Source organism: Primulina eburnea, chromosome 14 (assembly GCF_022965805.1).
Source record: "Primulina eburnea isolate SZY01 chromosome 14, ASM2296580v1, whole genome shotgun sequence".
In the NCBI taxonomy this organism is placed as follows: Eukaryota; Viridiplantae; Streptophyta; class Magnoliopsida; order Lamiales; family Gesneriaceae; genus Primulina; species Primulina eburnea.
In genome coordinates, this window is record NC_133114.1 from 19,638,494 (window position 1) to 19,661,642 (window position 23,149).

Genomic DNA, 23,149 nt, shown 5'->3' on the forward strand with positions numbered 1-23,149 from the left:
TTAGCGACGGTTTACGTCATTTCTGTCGCTACTTGTCGTAGCGACAGTTGTTCACTTGATTTTAGTCGGTACTTAACGACGGTTGTTTACATAATTTCCGTCGCTAATGTTTAACGTAAAATTAAAAAAAATTGCTTTTATAATTTAATAAAAATTAAACTAATAATATTTATAAAAAATTATGTAAAACTAACAATTCAAATGGAAACGTAAATATTTACGTAAAATAAAAAAAATATCGTGAAACAGTTCGAAAATTAACAATATCTTTTATTATTTAATAAGTTACAATTTTACTAAGCTAATAATAATTTTAATCTTAACACTTAAAATGGAAACGAAAGTAAAATCATAGAAGAGAGGCAACTGTTTTTCATCGTTGTCGTAGGTCAAATAAAACCGTTGTTAAAGTCCTTGTGGTTAAAAGGTGTGTTCAAAGACAACAGTGACAAACTGTTGTCCTAGACTTTAAAAGACGATGGAGAAATACCGTTGTCGTAGGTCTTGTAAAACCGTTGTTAAATACACAGTGGTTAAAGGGTGCGCTCAAAGACAACGGTGAAAAACCGTTGTCGTAGACGTCTAAAGACGACGGTTAAAAACCGTTGTCGTAGCATTGAAAAATTATTGTCAAACTAAATATTGCGAAGGTTTTTCTAAAAAACCGTCGCTACTTTGCGATTGTTTTTATATTATTTCCGTCGTCAATTTGCGACGGTTTACTTCATTTCTGTCGCTACATAGCGACGTACGTTCACTTCATATTTGTCGCTAAATTAGTGACGGTTGTTCCCATAATTTCCGTCCCTAAGGTTTTACGTAAAATTAAAAAAATTGCTTTTATAATTTAATAAAATTTAAACTAATAATATTTATAAAAAATTATGTAAAACTAACAATTCAAATGGAAATGTAAATATTTACGTAAAATAAAACAAATCTTGAAACAGTTCAAAAATTAACAATATCTTTTATTATAACTTACAATTTTACTAAGCTAATAATAATTTTAATCTTAACACTTACAATGGAAACGAAAGTAAAATCATAGTAGAGAGAACGGTCTTTCACGTTGTCGTAGGTCAAATAAAAGCGTTGTTAAAGCCCTTGTGTTAAAGGGTGTGTTCAAAGACAACGGTGAAAAACCGTAGTCGTAGATGTCAAAGACGACGGTGAAAAACCGTTGTCTTAGATCTTGTAAAACCGTTGTTAAAGCCCCAATTGTTAAAGGGTGTGCTCAAAGACAACAGTGAAAAACCTTTTTCACGTAACAGTGAATGATGATCATTGGGATTAGGCTGTGGTTGTGAAGGAAATTTACCTTTTTCATGAAAATTAAGTTTAGATGCAAATTTAGCAAGAGTATCTTTCAAATCTGTAATGATTTGGGCATTTTGAGTATTGATAGACTCTTGCTTTACATTGAAAGAATTCAATGTATCTTCCAAATTTTTATAGGTGGAGGAACATAAAGTCCATAATTTTGAAAATTTTATTGATTTTGAAAATGTGGTTGTGAAAACTGTGCAGCATTATCATTCCTCCAACTAAAATTTGGATGATTTCGCCTACCTGGATTGTAACTTTGATAAAATGGTTCAAAATTTGGCCATTTGAAATTGCTCAAAACATTAACTTGTTCGTGAAGACATTCTTTAAAAGAGGGAAAAGTGAGACAATCTTTTGTAGAATAATCACCTGTATCACAAATGCGACACACAATTTCTTGAACAGATTTTAATTGACCATTCTTTTTCAATTCAAGTGCCTCAACTTTTCTTCCCAAAGAGGTAAATTTGGCTTGGAGATCATGTTCATCATTGAGGGTGTACATATCTCCACCAGATGTGGGAGATAGAATCTTGTTTGATGGTTCGATTGTACCTATAGTTGTTAGAATAGGTGCCCGTCGAGCCAAGTGTTGGCCGATGGTTCATGTTTAAACTCAATGTATAAATTTTTTTTATTTTAATAACATTTGAAATTATTGTTTTGGCACATCTTTATCTGTATACTCATGCTAGTTGCATAGATAAAGTCTTTGAATATACAAATAGTAGAAAAATATGAGATGCTCATATGATGAGTATCATGAAACGAATATTTGAAATATTGTATATTCTAAACAGTTCCTAGTCTATTCAGCCGCCGTTAAGAAGGATAAAGGTCGCTCGAGTTTGAGACTAGTATCTGCGATGTGAGTACCATGTTTCGTTGGTAGAGGATATTGTAATGTCCGAGCATGCAGATAGGTGCTCCTCATAGAGTGCACTGAACAACCCTCCATAAAGGACTTTCCAAATGGTTGTCACTTATCGACTGGAAACGACCTAGTTTATGGTTGTACAGCAGTAGTCCTTATGACCCGAGACAACCTTTTAACTCTGTATGCTAGCATTGCACTTTGGCTTGTTTAGTGACTCATATGGGTTCATCAGGTGGAAAGGTTGGGTGTTCTGTCGAAACATATAGGAGTTTATGCATTGTAGTCGAGGATTCACCGCTTACCTTCGGGTATGGATATCCTACGTGATCTCATGTATATGTAGTTTGAAATCTCTGATCCGACTGTTGGTGGTGATTAAGAAATGGGTTTCTTAGATTACACCATCAATGTAATTACGACATAACACATAGTATCGATTCTTTGACAACTTTTGATATACCAATAGTTGTCGAATCGATCGGCATATATGAGATGAAACGACCGTATTGTACGCTAACCATAATAGAATGGTTCTTGCAGGCACTATTATTTGATACCTATAGAATCATGTAAGCGGATGTTGCTAGGCATTTAACATGATTGGTTGGATACTACCATACTTGAGTTCTGACGTTGTTATTACAAGGTGAAACGACCTCGACCTTTTTTTTAGAATGATAAATCATAAACACGAAAATTATAAAATAAATAACTTGCCATTTCTAACAATCAATAATAAATTAATATATGAAATCTCAAGTGCATAAAATAAATCATAAATCATCAACTTACAAAAAATCCTAAATCGAGCTTTAAAAAGATCAACTAACCATAAAATAAAGCATAAAAATATATCTAATAAAATCATTAACATAATTTTTAAATCATTAATCTATCTAGCTTGTGCGGAAACATAAAGGCCCTCGAGTGTGTATTGCTGCACTCGATCCACTCAAGCGTCAGCACCTCCCATAATATAATCAAATTCTGCATCATACAAACTTAGTGAGTCTAATGACTCATCACGTTCTAAACATGGATAACAAATAATACATATGCAATCACAAGCATTTAAAATCACAATTTTATTTAAAATAGCTTTTAAACATAAATAAACCATTTAAATTCATTTAAGAATAATTAAAACATAAATCTTAAAATCATTTAAAAATAACTTTAAGCATAACTAAATCCTTTAAAAATCATTTAAAAATAGCTTTTGAGCATCAATAAATTCTATATCATAAAATAATTAAAATCGTAAAGCTTTCAATCATATATCATTTTTGGTGAAGTTTGATCTCTGAAAGTGACTAGCTTTTATCCTCCGGTCGACTGATTAGTCTTCAGCTTTACATGGCCCATGGGGGGTGTGCACTAGGCTTCACCATGAAAATATGATCTTCGGGGCTCCCTCGGTGGCCTTCTCCCATTGACGGGCTCCTCTAAGGCCTATTTCCAAAATGGGCTCTCTCTGGGGCCTTCTACCGTTAATGGGCTTCCTCTAGTTGCCTTTTTCCCTCACGACATCCCCAAAAAATCGTAAGTTCATCGTCCTCACATAAACGGATCCCCCACAAATCATATATCATATGTCACAGTCAATTCAAATCCCTCAAAATATTTTCTTGTTCTTTAAAAATCATAAAATAATACAGCTTTCCAAAAATATCATTTTGAACAGTAAAAATTCCACAACTTTAAAATAAATCATAAAATAACATATTATCATCATAATCATCATTTTAAATCATAAAATATCATTTAACATGTGTTATGATATATTTTCGTTATTTTCCTAAATGTAAAAATACCAAACTTTTACGTATTCCCTAAATGTAAAATTACCGTTTTGCCCCTGGATGTAAAAATTCTCGAATTTATATTTTTCCCAATTTTAATGAAATGGCCTTATTATAAATAATTATTTAAGCTTAAATATAGTTTTCCATAATTTTATAAAGCTTAAACTAGGCGTTTCAATTAATACTTTAATTAATTTTTCATGAGGCGATTGAATCCCGGATAAATTTAAAACTCCATATTTTATTCCCAAATTTTAAATATAACATTTTTATTACCTAATATACCCTTGTGAGCCATGAACCACACCCGAGGACCCATGGTTCCAATTTTAGTTCATATATTTTTGTTTTCGACACATATTCGAACATGCCAAGTCATCTCCCAAAATACTCGAGTCATGCCTGAGCCACCTCAAGCCAAACCCAAGCCAACCCACCTAGGCACCCTCTTGACCAATCCCAGCCCAAAGAACCAGACCCTAGCTCGTTCAATCTCGCCCGGATAGTACATCCAAAACCTGCGCACAAGCCTTCCTATTTACTCGAGACTCCTATTGACACACCACTCCCCATGATCATGAATTGTTTCATGATTATTTTGTTTATTTTACGTAAATATTTACGTTGCCATTTCAAATGTTAATTTTACATAATTTTTTTATAAATATTATTAGTTTAATTTTTATTAAATTATAAAAAAAATTATTTTACGTAAAACATTAGCGACGGAAATTTTGTGAACAACTGTCGCTAATTAGCGAGAAAAATGAAGTGAACAACCGTCGCTAAGTAGCGACAGAACAACGGTTTTACAAGACCTACGACTGTATTTCTCCATCGTCTTTGGCGTCTATGACAACGGTTTTTCACCGTTGTCTTTGAACACAACCTTTAACTACAGGGGCTTTAACAACGGTTTTATTTGACCTACGACAACGGTGAAAACTGTTGTCTCTCTTCTATGATTTTACTTCCGTTTCCATTTTAAGTGTTAAGATTAAAATTATTATTAGCTTAGTAAAATTGTAAGTTAATATATAATAAAAGATATTGTTAATTTTTTAACTGTTTCATGATTTTTTTTTTATGTTACATTTCCATTTGAAATGTTAGTTTTACATAAATTTTTATAAATATTATTAGTTTAATTTTTATTAAATTATAAAGCAATTTTTTTTTATTTTACGTAAACATTAGCGACGGAAATTTTGTGAACAACCGTCACTAATTAGCGAGGAAAAAGAAATGAGCAACCGTCGCTAAATAGCGACAGAAATGAGTAAACCATCGCTAATTGACGACGGAAATAATATAAAAATTGTCGCAAAGTAGCGACGGTTTTTTAGAAAAACCTTCGCAATATTTAGTTTGACAATAATTTTTCAATGCTACGACTACGGTTTTTCACCGTCGTCTTTAGACGTCTACGACAACTGTTTTTCACCATTGTCTTTGAGCACACCCTTTAACAACTGGGTATTTAACAACGGTTTTACAAGACCTACGACAACGGTATTTCTCCATCGTCTTTGTCGTCTACGTCAACGGTTTTTTCACCGTTGTCTTTGAACACACCCTTTAACCACATGGGCTTTAACAACGGTTTTATTTGACCTACGACAACGGTGAAAAACCGTTGTCACTCTTCCATGATTTTACTTTCGTTTCCATTTTAAGTGTTAATATTAAAATTATTATTAGCTTAGTAAAATTGTAAGTTATTAAATAATAAAAGATATTGTTAATTTTTGAACTGTTTCATGATTTTTTTTTATTTTACATTTCCATTTGAATTGTTAGTTTTACATTATTTTTTATAAATATTATTAGTTTAATTTTTATTAAATTATAAAAGCAATTTTTTTTAATTTTACGTAAAACATTAGCGACGGAAAGACGTGACTTCGTGAGCTTCTCGTGGTCAGTAGTAGTGTAACCCTATAAAGAACCACCGCTCTGATACCAATTGTAAAGGGCCTAGAACTTCTTGCTTGAAAATTTGCGGAAAATTAAAAATTTTCTTTTTAAAAGAACTTAAATGGCCTCCTTCATAAAATCAACTGATAAATCCAGTTCAATGTTTAAATATCGCAGCGGAAGAAAATAAAGTTTGCCAAAAATCACAATTTAAAAATATCCAACGACTGATAAAATGTTTACGGAATAAAATAACAACTGCTGCACTGAGGTCCTCGGGTGCCACTACTGCCGACCCAAGCTGGCTCACTGGTCCCCGCCCTCGGCCTTGGCCTCATCAGTACCTACAACAATCAAGTATAGTGAGCCTAAAGACTCATCATGCAAATATCGTAGGTAACGAGTAAATACTGAAGTAAAATGTGAATGGGATAAAATATCATGTCATGAGGCATGCTGAAAATAATCTGTACTGAGCAATTATAATACGTGCATAACTGAACTGAAAATCACAGTAAAAATATTTGCTCCTTGGAGCCCTGTACTGAAATAACTGGTAAAATTTTCTGTTGAGATTATGGTCTACGCCTGTGGCCCCTGCACTAAGCTGAACTGGTCGGTAACTGGCTACCGGGGAGTATAAAACTGAACTGAGCTGGCCGGTCACTGGCGACCGGGTGGTACCAAACTGAACTGATCGGTCACTGGCGACCGAATAAAATAATGCTCCCATCATAGTGAATTGACCACAAGCAATATCGCATAAATCTCAAAATAAGTATTTTCTATTTTCATGCACTGTAAACTAATTAACTGGCATAATGAAAATATCCTGTGTATTTTACCAACTGGATTGGATTGGATCGTCCCCAGGCTCACTGCAACCTAACTGCCATGAAAAATATGCAATAGCTTATACTTGACCGAACTATGCAATTAAGTTTGAAAATGCGACAATTACGTCTAACGACTTCGTATTTAATCATGACTCCGAACCAAGCCGAACCAACACTGAACCGACGTATAGTCATGATTAAAATACGGTTAAAATTATGAACTTATGCTCCTAAAATGATGAGGGTCGAAATCTAGGTGAATGGAGGCCAAAACGTAAAACGCTCTTTCGATAGTCAATTTGGCACATCGCACCGTAAATTCTCGTACGACCTCAAAAATGATCCGAATCACAAACGGTCGAAAACATGACCTTCCTAACTCAATGGGGCACTGTCCAGTCCAAGGCCATAGGCTAAAAGCCAACCTAGAACTCGAACGAGCCACCGAACCGACACAGCAACTTGCTGTAATTTCCAGCAAATGTACCATCGCGTAACTTGTGTTGTTTTCGAGACTACCGGCAATTGGGGCGTGAACCACCGACCATAAACTCTCACCAACATTCCAAGGAATGATTCGAACCATGGCTAAGGGCCCTAGGCCAGCCACAATCCGCATCACACCATAACTCAACCGAAACTCCAACCAAGAACCAACGTGCATACGTGTGTAGTGTTTTGCTTTGATCGATGTCTTGCGTCGTTCCAGTGGCCATTTGGTTGACCATGGCACGATCTAGACATCTAGGAGCATGGTATGAACCGTGGCTAAGGGCCATAGGCCAACCAAGATCCATACCAAGCAACCAAAACCGAAACCATATGCTGTACAACCGAAGGGCCGAATGGGGGAAAGGGGCTGTTCTTGATGTTTTGATTAAAAACCGATGAGCCATGGACCAAGCCACCAAAAGGGCGACTTAGTCACGTCTTAGACTTGCTAGGGGAGTGACCCAACCATGGCTATAGGCCCTTGGGCAGCCATGATCAGATCTTTCCTCCTTGACATCCAAATCTGAATTTTCGAAAGCATAAATGGATAGAACTGAAGTTGCTGTCCACTTCTGAATTTCCAACGACAAGGGGCTTGAACGAACAGACCAATCTGATCCTAATGCATCCTATTACGTGTATAGATGTCGCCTTGGGAGCCTGGAGTCGAACCAATCACCTGAAACCACAAAACTCAGAAAAAAACGTGAAGCTTGCCAAGGAATATCAAAAATTCTGCATGTGTTGTTTCAAAAATGTTTTGACATGGATCTCGATTTTTGCTTGAATAAACATGATCATGTACTGAAAAATAAATGATAATATGACTTGGTTGAGATTTGAAAGAATCTAGACATGCCTGGTTATCGTTTGAAAGAAAAACGAAAAGAAGAGACGAGACGGCGCGGAGGAGACGGAGTTGCTTGCTTTTCTTCCTTCCTAAGCTCTCGATTTTTCTCCCTTTTCTTTCTAGCTATGCCTCACGTTTCTCACTCTGAAATGGGGGTCTGATTTTCGAAATGATGGAGGGGGGAATGATGGTTATGAAGGTGAGGAGAAGGGTGCACAATAAATGGGAGAATCCTGAACAAATCTTCTCAATTTGAATTTTGAATTCTAGTTTGATATCAAATGATTTGTTGGTGTTTGCTAGTGATGTAGTGGCCGATTTTCTCCATGCTAATCTAGACTAGGATCCTGCTAATTAATTAATAAATGGAGGTTGATAGATAATTGGAATTATTAGCATGCTAAAAGGTGGCAAAGAATTGGTCAAGGGTGAGTTGGCAAGGAATTGTTTGGTCTTCTAGGGGGTGTGGCCGAAAATTCATGATAAAAAGTTAGGGGAGAAATTGATTATCTAGTAATTTAATAACTCTTAAAAGCCTTACTAATCTTTTAATTAATTTAGTGAGTAAAACCATTAATTATGCAACTTAAATGGGCTTATTTCTTAATCACCTCAAGCAACTTAAATTAAATTCTCAAACCGCCTTTCTAACTCAAATGAACTTACTTGCTAGCTAAATTAACTTATGGAAATATTTCTCAAATCTTAAATTCTATCTCAAAACTCCAACTCCAGTCCGGCCTCACTGAAATAACTGAAATGATAAAAATCAAACTACTGCATGAAATAATAAAATAATTAACTTCAAAGAAATGCCTTTAAAATAATCATGCAATGAAGTCAATTAAATTTTAAAAATCTAGAATTATGCATGGCTTATACGTAGACGTATTTACGGGTTCTTCACCGTTGTCTTTGAGCGTACCTTTTAACCACTGGGTATTTAACAACGGTTTTACAAGACCTACGACAACGGCATTTCTCCATCGTCTTTGACATCTATGACAACAGTTTTTCACCGTTGTCTTTGAACATGAACCCTCGGCCAACACTTGGCTCGACGGGCACCTACTCTAACAACTATAGGTACAATCGAACCATCAAACAAGATTCTATCTCCCACATCTGGTGGAGATATGTACACACTCAATGATGAACATGATCTCCAAGCCAAATTTACCTCTTTGGCAAGAAAAGTTGAGGCACTTGAATTGAAAAAGAATGGTCAATTAAAATCTGTTCAAGAAATTGTGTGTCGTATTTGTGATACAGGTGATTATTCTACAAAAGATTCTCTCACTTTTCCCTCTTTTAAAGAATGTCTTCACGAACAAGTTAATGTTTTGAGCAATTTCAAATGGCCAAATTTTGAACCATTTTATCAAAGTTACAATCCAGGTAGGCGAAATCATCCAAATTTTAGTTGGAGGAATGATAATGCTGCACAGTTTTCACAACCACATTTTCAAAATCAATAAAATTTTCAAAATTATGGACCTTATGTTCCTCCACCTATAAAGAATTTGGAAGATTCATTGAATTCTTTCAATGTAAAGCAAGAGTCTATCAATAATCAAAATGCCCAAATCATGACAGATTTGAAAGGTACTCTTGCTAAATTTGAATCTGAACTTAATTTTCATGAAAAAGGTAAATTTCCTTCACAACCACAGCCTAATCCCAATGATCATCATTCACCGTTACGTGAAAAAGAAAAATGGGATGATCATCATCCCAATGAAAAACCACTGTGAAAAGAAAATTGAATGTGAAAAAAAAAAACATTTTTAGCCGAACAAGTAAGTGCAATCATTTAAAATAATAATACTTTGAAATACAAAGACCCTGGTTGTCCTCCTATTTCATGTATTATTGGAGAACGAAAGATTAAAAAAGCCTTGATCTTGGAGCTAGTGTGTATTTACTTCCACATCCAGTTTATCAAGAACTCAATCTAGGCGAGTTAAAACCTACTTCGGTAACACTTTTACTGGCCGATAGATCTGTTAAAGTTACAAGAGGTATGGTAGAAGACGTTTTGGTCCAAGTTGATAACTTTGTATATCCTGTAGATTTCATAGTTTTAGATACACAACTTATTGAAGCTTGTAATGAAATTCCTATAATTTTGGATCGTCCATTTTTAGCAACTTCTAATGGTCTAATAAATTGCATGAATGAAATAATGAAGTTGTCATTTGGTAACATGTCTTTGGAGCTTAATGTTTTTAATCTTTGTAAGCAACCACATGACAAAAGAGATGAAAGTGAAGATGAAAATCTTATTGAAACTCTTGTGGAAGAAAACATTCAAGAAGAGAGTACTCGTGACCAATTAGATATTTGTTTCATTTGATACTGTTAAAGAAAATATTGAAATTGATCTTGATGATTTTATCAGGTATCACTCGTTACTAGGATCAGGTATTGAACCACCAATATTGGACTTAAAACCCTTGCCAGAAGAATTCAAGTATGCATTCTTTGGAGATGATGAAACATATCCGGTGGTAATTTCTTCCAAACTAGCAAGTGATCAAGAAGGAAAATTAGTTGATATGCTTAAAAGACATAACAATGCAATTGATTGGACACTAAAAGATCTCAAGGGCATTAATCCACTAATTTGCGCACACAAAATTCATTTAGAAGAAAATGCTAAAACATCTCAACAACCATAAAGAAGATTAAATCCACACATCAAAGATATTGTGAAAACTTAAGTTCTCAAATTACTCGATGTTGGAATTATATACCCTATTTCAGATTATAAGTGGGTAAGCCCAAAACAAGTAGTTTCAAAACAATCTGGCATCACAGTAATAAAAAATGAAAAAAGGTAAATTGTTAACAAGTCTAGTCCCATCTAGTTCGCGGATGTGTATTGATTATAGAAAATTAAATGACGCCACTAGAGAATATCATTTTTAATTACCATTTTGGATCAAATTTTAGAAAGAGTAGTAGGTCATCCCTACTACTGTTTTCTTGATGGATGTTCAAGCTATTATAAAATTATCATTTCACTCGAAGATCAAGATAAAACTACATTCACATCTCCTTTTGGAAAATCTGCATTCAAAAGGATTCCATTTGGTTTATGCAATGCCCCAGCAACATTTCAAAGATGTATGCTAAGCATTTTTTAGTGACATGGTTGAAAATTGTTTGGAGATTTTCATAGATGATTTAACAGTTTTTGGGAATACATTTGATAATTTTCTTGAAAATTTGAAAAAGGTTTTAAAAAGATGTGAGGAAAAAGGTTTTATTTTAAATTGGAAAACTTTCATTATATGATTACTTCTGGGATAGTTTTAGGACATATTGTGTCATCTCATGGAATTGAAGTTGATAAAGCAAAAGTTGATGTCATTGCCAATTTACCCCCTCCAAAAACCATTAAAGAAATTCGATCATTTTTTGGACATGCTGGAACTGCTAGTTTTTACTTACACAGAAGAATAAGATGGATAGAATGGGATTTCAAGGCAAAATAGCCTATGCGCCAGCTTCTGATGAGATAGAAGTAGGATCCCGGTGCGTCTTCCTTCGGTCGGCCTGTCTGTCATCGAAGGATGTTATCAAAATCAGAAGAAGGAGGTTTATAAAAGACTTTAGTTTAATCACTAAACTAAAATGTAACCTCTTAAAAAAAGACATTGCATTTGAGTGGACTCAAGAATTTCAAAATGCTTTTGATAAAATTATTCGACATTTAACATCAGCTCCTATCATGCAACCTCTTGATTGGTCTTTACCATTTGAAAATCATGTGCAACACGAGTGATTATGAAGTCGGTGCAGTACTGGGTCAAAGAACAAATGATAAGCCTTACGTGATATATTATACAAGTAGAACTTTAAACAATGGTCAAATGATTATTCCAAAACTGAAAAAAAACTACTTGCTGTAATATATGCAATAGATAAATTTCGTTTTTATTTGATTGGATCAACTACTATTATGTTAACTGATCATTCTGCTATTGAATATTTATTGATCAAACAGGATGCAAAGCCACGACTGATACAATGGATTTTGTTGCTCCAAGAATTTGACACTGTAATCAAAGATAAAAAAAAGGAACCGAGAATGTCGTAGCTGATCATTTATCGATACTAGTAACAAGATCATCTTGTGAAATGACACCAATTGATGATAATTTTCCTGATGAATATCTATTTTCAGTCACTACTACACATTGGTTTGCTAACATAGTAAATTTTTTTGTGACAAGAAAAATGCCACCGCAATGTAGTTCCCAATATAAAAGAAAATGTTTGAATGAGGTAAAAAACTTTTATTGGAATGATCTGTATATGTTCAAGTATTGTCCAGATCAAATTTTCCGGCGTTGCATACCAACAATGAGCTAAGTAGTTTCATTAAAATTTTTCATTAAGAAGCATTAGGAGGACATTTTTCTTCAAAGAAAACGGACTGCAAAAATCTTGTAGTGTGGATTTTATTGGCCCACTTTATTTAAAGATCCCACGAAATCTGCATGATCTGTGAAATTGTCAAAAATTGGATGCGAATTCAAAAAAAAAAAACATTACGCCTTTGAATCATATCATTAAAATTGAAATCTTTGACTGTTGGAGAATTGATTTTATGAGACCTTTTACATCGTCGTTTGGATACTTGTATATTTTAGTTGCAGTTGATTATGTTTCCAAATGGATAGTGACAATTCCATGTCGAACAAATGTTCATAAAATCGTCATCAAATTTTTGAAAGAAAATATTTTTAGTAGATTTGGAATTCCTCGAGCCTTATACAACTTATGGGGGAACTCATTTTGTTAATAAACCACTTTCTGCATTAATGAAAAAATATGGTATTACTCACAAAGTAACTACTCCTTATCATCCTCAAATAAATGAACAAGTTGATTAGCTAATAGGGAGATAAAACAAATTTTGGAAAAAAATGTTAATAGAAAAATTTAAAAGATTGGTTTCTGCGACTTAATGATGCACTTTGGGCATATCGAACAACTTTTAAAACATCATTGAATATGTCTCCCTATAGGTTGGTTTACGGAAAACATTGTCATTTGCTTGTGGAATTGGAATATAAAGCTTATTGGGCAATCAAAACTTTTAAATCAAGCATGAATGATGCAACCAAATTGCGCAAATTACAACTTAATGAACTTAGAAATGACGCGTATGAGAATTTAAAGATTTATAAAGCAAAAATCAAATCATTTCATGATAGAACAATTCTTAGAAAATAATATGAGATTGCTAAAAAAGTTTTGCTTTATAATTCTCGACTTTATATATTCTCATAAAATTACGATCAAGATGGACATGCCCATATGTTATAAAAGGCTTAAACCATTTTTAGAAAATGAAATCTTTCAAGAACTTTTTATTTCCCTTTCCGATCCTTTAGTTTTTCTATTGCATTTAATTTTGTTTGTTTTTATTTGAGGTTTCCTTAATCTTTTTATATTTCCGGTTAAATGGCGGATAACAGTACTCCATGACTCTCATAGTCATCTAAATCGGTTTCCCACAATTGCTGATACAAAAATAAAAATAAAATCATTTCTTTTCTTTTCAAAATGGATGAAATTCTCTCAAAAATTTGTAAATATTTTCCCTCCTTTTCTAAAAATGTTCTAAGAAAAATTTATCAAGGTAGGTGTGAAAGAATGAGATTTCTAATGCAAAAAGAATTCCAGAAGATATTCGTCTTGTAATAGAAACTAAGGTCCGATTAGGAGGAGAAGTTCCATAGTCATTTCTCATTTGATATATGCCTGGATTAGCAAAAAGCACTTATGCGAAAAATGAAGGGCCAAAAGGTTAGGTGTTTGTCATAAGTGTGCAAGATGAACTTGTGACAAACGATGCAGATCTTAGGATGTGTTTCCAATAACAGAGAAGATAAAATTGGTTTTTATTAAGAATGGGCGGAGTACAAAACACCCGCCCACTCCTCCTTCAGCAGCACATTTACGTGTAAAAAAAAAGTAGCCAACACTCCCCTTTTGTTTTCATTCATGCTAGGACATCCTCCGCTTCTGCGGTGACTTCCCTTCGCGCGATTCTTCTAGTTTTCGAGTATCTTATCATCAAGGCACGCTATGTACACCTTTTCTCATCATTTACACCATGATATATGCTGTCATTTTTGGATTTTGTATGAAAATCTCATTGGTTTTTCATTTAGCTAGTATCATATTGTGAAAGTTTTGTCAAGAACATGCATTTGTTTGGTGCACCACTCACGTTTTTTATTTGTATTGTTGTGCAAAGGGCTGCAGTTTTTGGTTGTTAGGGGGCCGATCTAGTCAAGAACTAAAGGATCAAAGGGTTAGTGTCTTGGCTTGGTCGAGTTGGAGTGGTCCTTGGCAAGGAGGTTCGCGGGTGGTGCTTTTTTTGGGGTAGATCGATGGTAGGATCGAGGGCAGCCATGCATGACCTTTTTCCAGTCAAGGGGCCGACCCTTTTGGGTTTGTGACAGGGCTGGGAGAGATCCATGAGCAGCTGGTCATACGTAGGGAGTGATCGAAGTAGTTAGAGTTAGGATTGGTTCGATACTTTGTTGCGGCTTGGCGTCGGGAGGGAAGTAACGTTGGTATCTTTGGCTGTAGGATTAGCTAGGGTCGGTCCAGGAGGGTCTCCTGGGTTCGACCATGGTCCTAGTGTAGCAGGATAGGCGCTGAACTCGTCGGTTTTGGGGCTAGATTTGAGGAAACACAAATGGTTGCGCTAGGGTTTGTAGAGATGGTGATTGCCGAAACTCCAGAAGCTTGTGGCCTCGTTTTCATGGAACGTTGTTTTCAGGGAAAGTTGTGGGCTGGAATGTATGGTTTTAGGTCTGGTAAGGGGTGTTTTCAGGGTGGTAAAAGTTTGGAGAAAAGTTGGTTAAGTTTGGTTCTTCGGGATAAAACCGGGGCTCTAGTCCATTTTATGTCTAAGGAATGCTTTTAATTATATTTTGGGACGTTTTAAGGAGTTTGGTATGCTTCGGGTTGAAATTTTGAGGTCGGAGAGTAAAATAGTCGTTTTGGGTTTCTAAGGGTAAAATGGTCATTTTGCAGACCAGTGTGAGTTTTAGTCCTGACAGCGCCCTGAGCACAATATTATCATGTTTTTAACTGTTTATGCATCAAGTTTATCATTTTTACGAAATTATGATAAATACGTTGTATGCTTGGTCTGGAAGAAAAATTATGTATATGCTTGCTTTTATTTAAGTGATGAAGATGATGACACGTTTTTGAAGGATGAGAGTTGGTTATTACTAATAAGATGACACGATGACATGATGATACGAAAGGTTGGGGCTCAGTGGACGGGTAATCCCGTCGTTGATGCCTCTGCCGCCGGCTACCTCGATTACACGTAGATGGATCAATCGAATAACATGATAATACGAAAGTCACAGTTGACAAACGAAATTCAAATTAAGAAAATGAACACGTATATGTTTTTATGATGATCTATGATAATAAACATGCTTTGACAAATCACGATTATCCATACGATTTTATCGCTGAAATGTAAGTTGATTACGATATTTTTCACGGCTGCTTGTTAAGTAACAATGTTACCACGGTACAGGTGTTGTATCTTTAGACTCAATAAATGTGATTGATGCATGTGAGCATGTTATTAAAGGGATTGGAGGTGCCGAACTCTGAGTATGTTGGCCTGAATGTGCGCACGACCCGAGAACCACACTTTTCCGCACATCACGATTTTAAGACAGATCGATGAGAGGACATGTATATTATATACACCGGTTTCGATATACTGATGATTAGTAATTTTAAATGTTCATGCTTCGACTGAGCTCGATCATTTTAAACTACAATATTTCTTTTAATTGTCAAATGTTTACGATTATTTTTTTATCGTATTTTTTTTAGTAAAGTTGGATGCATGGAAAATATTTAAGTGTCTATTTTCAAAATGTGAGCTTTACAAAAAATATATATATATATAACAACATTTAAATTAGTAGATGTGACAATACTCTCTACTCCCAGAGACAAGAAAACTATTATAAGTTGAATATTAGCTTTCAAGGATGATGAAAATTCAAGGACAACTAAACTGTAAAAATTACAATTCGGTAGAGCCATTCTTGTTATTATTATCTATAAATTATCGGTGATTTCTGCATTGGCAAAATGTACACAAACTAACAAATCCTGAGTCAGCAAAACAAGAGAAAGCCAAATACAGAAATTAGAGTAAGTGGTGACAATGTCACGAGTTGGTTGTCAAAGCAACTGATACTTCGTTCATAGAATGTAAGCAAAAGAGCAGCAGAAGTATTATTACAACCAGAAACTAGAATATCCCTGTAAGAAGATTCGCCGCCGTTGAAATGGCAGCTCCTGTTATGGCACACTGCACCACCTGCTCGTGCGATTGCTCACCTGTGGTTAGAGCCAACACCGCTCCTGTAGCTGCCCCCGCCATCAAACTGTTCTTCTGCACCATAAAAACCATCTGTTATCCGCCCGGAGAGATAATTCTTGTTATGGAAGGAAACTGGAGAAACAAACTGATTGAAATTATTACCCAATCATGAACTCCCCTAGCCTCTTTCAGTCCATAAGTGATACCAGAATACATCCCTGCTGCTAAACCTGCACCATTTGATGACATGTACATCGTTATCACATCTACAGCCGAGGACCCAAGTTCATATAGGAGAATCACTAGTAATTACATGGGTTTAAAGCATGTGAATGCTGTGGTTGTTATGGTAGTAATTAACCGAGTGAAATGTAATTTGAAAATGAGACATTCATGATCAATAGTAGGATCTTACAGATCATTTCGGATCCAAACCACAACTATTCTTCTGCAGCTATAGACGTTCTAAATTCGATTCTATGTACTTGAATTACAACACTTTAAAGCATTTGAGTATGAGAAAACTTATAGCATCTCATTGAAGCATCAAAATAGCCAGTTAGGACAATAAAATCAAAGGATCTAAATCAGCAGGCTTACCCCATTGCATAGATTCTATGCCTGTGTTCTTCACCTGCAATTCCAGCACCATATCGAACATTATATCACAAAGAAAAAAAAGATAAATTCAGCCTGAGATGTTACTTAGAATGAACTTTATTAATCTGAACAAGCAACTCTTGCTACCCGTGACTCATGTTTCAGACGATTAACAGACTCATGTTTCAGACGATTAACAGACGATAATATACGATGACCTAGAAATATAGTTAACATCGGCCCTTTACTCTTAAGGCATCCAAATATATAAAGATAGTAACAAATACAAGTTACTTCAACTTACCAAGGCCTCAACTGACTTCCGGTTACTTTCTCCTGCGAACGATCAATATAAACATGAAATGGATAACATAAGTCAAGAAATCCAAATAGGGTGAGCATAAGCCAAGAAATCCAACCTATGCTATGAAGGTAAGATTGCATGCTCAAGAAATTCTATCTACTTTATGTAAGAAATATTGCCAATCAAAAGGAATGCTAAACAAATTTAGCCTAACTACTAAAACCTTATGTCACCCTGCCACATAGATGGGTAAATCTTCTTGTAACAGAGAATATTACAGCATTTGACCGCTACAATGAATTTTGTCTTTCCCGACAAAATCATTCATACCTCAAAACAAATATTCAGAAACACTGGAAACAAAATCAAACAATCTTAAATTGTACGTTTTAATTCCGTCACTAACAGTATGCATCACTATGAATATCTGCCGGGAGCACTTGCTCGTGTTCTAAAGTTCAATGCATGTAAATATCTAGAAGCCAAATGCGACCAATGAAGAAGAGAAAACCATAAAGGGCAGTCGCCATCTCACAAATTTTCGTCTAAAAATTCTCTCTGGATACCTGTATGATTTTATATGAAAACATATATTTATACATGACGAAAAAGTAATTAAGTGTAAAAGCTTTAGATTTTTTGTTTTACTCTAATCGGAGTTACAAAACCATGGATTTGATTGGATTCATTCTAACATGGTGATCTCATTTTCATTTTTTTTTTTAGCCAAAGACCTCCAAACATAGTTATTACTTATCATTCCATAATTATTAAAGTAATTCATTATTGTTTCATTTCATGGACAAACTATACTATTCCAATTTTAAAAATAAAATTATATTATATTGTCATATAAAGGATTAAACGATAGATGAAAACTGGTAATTACATCAAAATTTTACCGGGGAGAGTAGCCAATTTAATCCTCGAAGTTACCAAATTTTAAGCTTTCCGTTCTCTAAATCGTCAAAGCGGACGCCTTAGTTCAATGGCATTTTTTGGTTTTTAGCTAGACATGTTAGTAATTTGGGTTTAAAGCGCTACGTTACCACTCCAGTGAAATAGAACTAAAAAAAAAAAACGCAATCTTACTGCAGTAAGCTCAACATTTTACCACCGGTCATAACTTACTGGACAATTTAACAATTTTCCCATAATTTATTTCTAGGTGATAATGCCAAACATACATTTTTCCCAAGATCATTCCCCAAATATTTAATCCCCAACCACAAAAAAATAGAAAACCAAACAAGTTCCATTTCACAGGAGAGTCTTTCCTGGAATAAATAACACTAATTCAGCACAAACGGTTTAGATTAAAACAAGTATTACTAGACGTTTCGAACCTCGAAAATCCGGGAAACGGTGATGTCTTTTTGGAGCACCAATCTCAGTGCTACCTGTGGTTGCATCTCCATTCACACCTACTTAATCAAATAAAATATTTTAATTTTCTTCTGTACATAAATAAATTTATTGAAAAAAATGCTTTATCAAAACTTGATGAACTTTTCTGCAACATATACCTTGTTTATCGTAAATATATAATTACAAAAGATTGACAAAAAGGACACGGATACTAAAATTTCAATTATATTTTGTGTTTCTAGGAAATAAATTTTTTTGAGGCTTTTAATATTTTTCCATCAAATTAATTTGCTGAAACATATCTATAATTTAAGCTCCTGACATCTTTCCATCACGATGTCAGTAGGTTATATTTTGCAACACCCTCAGCAACCCACTCAATTTGCTGGACGATTTGGAATATAATTTTTCACCAAATCCAATTTCAAAATATGAGCACCTCGTATTTTTTAAAAAAACAATAATTCTTTTTTTACTTGTTCTATCTTGAGATTTGGTCCAAAGATGGGTTTCTCCAAACTTTCATTTTTTGCACGAATTCTAAAAACATTCATCGAAATAATGGGATAAATTACGGAAGTTCAATTATACTTGATCAATATAAAAACTAGAACTATTAAAAATAGGGCACGTTTTAAAACCTGAGCAAACTGCAGGTCAATGCTCGTTTGCTGCTAATCTGTCTTACACTAATTAAAAAAACAAATTAAAATTATAAGGGTAACTCACTTTCTACAGCAGTAAAATAAGCTTCCCGGGACACAGCTTGTATTGCTCCAATCTGCCATAAAATTATAAGAAGACTCAATATATATCAGAAAAAGAAGTATATACAAACCAAACAATTAACGTTATACACAAACGCGCTAGTATATATAAGTAACGTACCCCAGCAGCTTTGACGAAGCTTTCAGCGATTCGATTGAGCAAAGGGTGGCCAAGATCAAAGAAACCTCCCTTGTCGAAGCTCCTGAGCTCATCCAGCAACGACCTAGTCTCCAAGTTATTTCCACTCCCACTCATTTTTTTACCTTACTCTTTCGACGAAACCCAAGAAAAAAACTGGAAGCGGAACGGGAAGATGAGACAGATAAAGAGGGGAGGAATAAGAATTGTTGTCACAGGTGTCCCTGTGTGCTGTGCATGCGTCCGATGTATCTGGTCCAGTATCGCGAGCTTCGTGGCGGTTTTTTGGAAATACGGTTCAACTACGTGGCGCTCCATGACACAGCCCAGCATCTATTTGTAAGCTGTGATTTGTGTTTTACTAGTATCTAATTTATGCACACACGCGCGGGTCGGCGACACGAAATGATATTATTAAAAAATATTTAATATGTAAAATTGTTTAGGTATTTTAAATGCAAAAAAATTACTATAAATAACACAATTATAAAACAATTTTTTCGCATATTTTGAAAAGTTTTATTAAATACTACATTTATCGTTGATTTTTTTTTTCTATTATCACTATCACATATTAAAAATTTTAGATTTTGAGGATTTGGAATTCTGGATACAAAAACATACGGCTGACTATCACTAAAAACGGATTTTAAAAAAGAAGACTTAGATTAGATAAAGATTGACATTAACTTTTGTTATTGTCATTGCATATGATACAATCAATGAAAATTGTATTATCTGAAATTTAAAAATAAGTCTTTGATCGGAAAATGTAAATAAAAATCTTGGAATAATCACTTTATGACCCGCTTTACTTCCGGTCAAAATCTTTCCTTCCAAAGCATGATATGTAAGCCTCGATAAAATGAGCCAAGTTCCATTGTATTTAATTTCCAAGAAAAAGATCAATTTTCAGCCGCAACATAATTGGAGTTCCTATGTAAGGTCTTGAAAATTCGAACTATATACGTAATCTGACTGCATGTAATCTATGGTTTTACTAAAATATGTGTTTAATTATTTTATTTCATGATTATTGCATGAACATGTAGTTTATTTCATTGTTTATTAAAGTTTCATGCATTAGAGCTTTTAATAGTTTTTCGCGCTCGAACGAAGAAAGGAGACCGCTGATAATTAAGGAAAATATTTTTATTAAATAATTATTTAATATATGGTGTAATTAAGTGAGATTTTCGAAGTTGGGCCTTGGTGTGATATTTTTACTCGTCGGGTCATATTTTAAACCGGTAAGCAAATTTTAGCGAGTTAGAGGACTTTTTAAGGGTTCAAGCAATATTTTCAAAAACGTACCTAAACGAAATATTTTTTTGGGAGTGTTTTTGGACTTAATGGAATTATTTTATTGCTTAATGAACCTAATATACTTTTTAGCCCTTTATTTTTAATCAAGGGCTCATTAGCACCTTATATTATAACTTAAATACTATACTAAAATAACCCTAAACCTACTTCATCACTCGGCCGCCCCCCTCCTCTCATTTCCAGCAGCCTTTTCGAATAACTTCAGCAGCCAATTCGAAAATCCTTTAGGTTTTTCAAAGAAATCCCTGCTCGTCTCCTCGGTGCACGTTCTATGCGAGTATATCTAGGCTTTCGAGCGTAATAACGCAAAGGCATGCCAAAAATCTCGTTTTTCTCATCATTCACCTCACTATATGCTGATTTGTGTGTTTATGCTTAAGATATTCTTTGATCTATTATGTGGTATTGTTTTTTCATAGCTTTGACATGAAATATGCCTACACTTTTTATGTAACACACGTTTTTGCTGTTATTTTGTAAGGGGCTGCCGATTTGAGATGCTAGGTGGCTGTATATGTCGAGAGTGAAGGTGATGGAGTTGAGACTTGGTCGGCTTGTGTGAGGACCGATCGGTTTTGTTTTGAGAGTCTAGTGTTTCTGTGGTTAGGTCGGGAGAAAGGGTTGGTGCAGCCGTGCATGACTTGATTCCGACTGGGCTAGGAAGGAGCTGTGAGTAGCTGGACGTGAGGGTAAAGGTGTCAGGAAGGGAGCAAGGCTAGCCGAGTCACTCCTTGGCAAGATCAAACAATACATGCATGGAGCTGAAGGCATGTTTAGGGTTGGTACAGTAGGGTGTCTACGGGCTGATCTTGGTCTTAGGTGATGTTGGTTCAAGGCTGGTTCGAGTTGGTTATGTGAAGGCCTAAAAATCCTTACTTTGAAAATTTGCGGAAAATTTAAAATTTTCTTTTTAAATAATAAAAATGCCTCATTCGTAACTAAACCGATAACCAAAGTTTGATATTCAAAATGGCAGCGGAAGTAAATATTTGTTTGCAAAAATAACAAGTTATAAATATTCAACAACGGATAAAAATGTTTGCATAAAATGGTAGGTGCTGAAAATGAAGTCCTCGGGTGCCACTACTGCCGACCCAAGCTGGCTCACTGGTCCCCGCCCTCGGCCCTGACCTCATCGGTACCTACAACAATCAAGTCTAGTGAGCCTAAAGACTCAGCATGCATATATCGTAGGTAACGAGAAAAATATAGTTTGCATGGATAAAAATATCATATCACGAGGCATACTGAAAATAACTTGTACTGAGCAATTATAATACGTGCATAACTTTACTGAAAATCATAGTAAAGATGCTTGCTCCTTGGAGCCCTGTACTGAAAAAAATACGAAATAATTTTCTGTTGAGATTATGGTCTACGCATGTGACCTCTGCACTGAACTGAATTGTCCGATCACTGGCGACCGGGGTACCAATCTGAACTGATCGGTCACTGGTGACCGGGTGGTAACAAACTGAACTGATCGGTCACTGGCGACCATGTAAAATAATACTCCCATGATAGTGAATTGACCACAAGCAATATCGTATAAATCTCAAAAATAAGTATTTTCTATTTTATGCACGTAATAAAATTAAATGGCAAAAAGAAATATCCTTTATTATTTTACACACTGGATTGGATCGTCCCCAGGCTCGCTGCGACCCAAATATGCCATGAAACATATGCAATAGCTTTTACTTGACCAAACTATGCAACTAAGTTCGAAAATGCGACAATTACGTCTAACAACTTCGTATTTAATCATGACTCCGAACCCACCCGAACCAACACTGAACCAACGTATAGTCATGATTAAAATACGCTAAAAATGATGAATTAATGCTACTAAAATAGTGAGGGTCGAGATCTAGGTGAATGGAGGCCAAAACATGAAACGCTCTTTCGAGAGTCAATTTGGCACATCGCACCGTAAATTCTCGTACGACCTCAAAAATGATCCGAATCACGAACGGCCAAAAACATGACCTTCCTAACTCGATGAGGCACTGTCCAGTCCAAGGCCATAGGCTAAAAGCCAACCGAGAACCCGGAACACGCCTCTGAACCGCGACACGCTTGCTGTCAAATATTACAGCAGCTGTGTCTTCCATTTCTTGCGTCGTTTTCGAGATTACCGGCCA

General features: G+C 35.1%; 1 protein-coding gene across 1 annotated transcript; it reads right to left on the reverse strand.

Annotated features, from left to right (window-relative positions):
* Positions 1–16,209: 16,209 nt before the first annotated feature.
* On the reverse strand, positions 16,210–19,977 carry LOC140812047 (outer envelope pore protein 16-2, chloroplastic-like). The gene is made up of 7 exons (XM_073170224.1): positions 19,662–19,977; positions 19,503–19,554; positions 18,752–18,829; positions 17,406–17,437; positions 17,102–17,135; positions 16,664–16,731; positions 16,210–16,573 (listed from the first exon to the last, which is right to left on the reverse strand). Exons 1-7 carry the CDS (start codon positions 19,794–19,796, stop codon positions 16,430–16,432), a joined length of 543 nt encoding a protein of 180 aa, XP_073026325.1. The 5' UTR covers positions 19,797–19,977; the 3' UTR covers positions 16,210–16,429.
* Positions 19,978–23,149: the final 3,172 nt, after the last annotated feature.

Excerpts from the sequence above, each read along its gene's own strand:
- LOC140812047 (XM_073170224.1), bottom strand. The coding sequence starts at position 19,796 with ATGAGTGGGAGTGGAAATAACTTGGAGACTAGGTCGTTGCTGGATGAG. Across the intron at positions 19,555-19,661 it reads GCTTCGTCAAAGCTGCTGGG|ATTGGAGCAATACAAGCTGT; the intron begins GTACGTTACTTA and ends ATTTTATGGCAG. Across the intron at positions 17,438-18,751 it reads CCGTTTCCCGGATTTTCGAG|GAGAAAGTAACCGGAAGTCA; the intron begins GTTCGAAACGTC and ends GATCGTTCGCAG.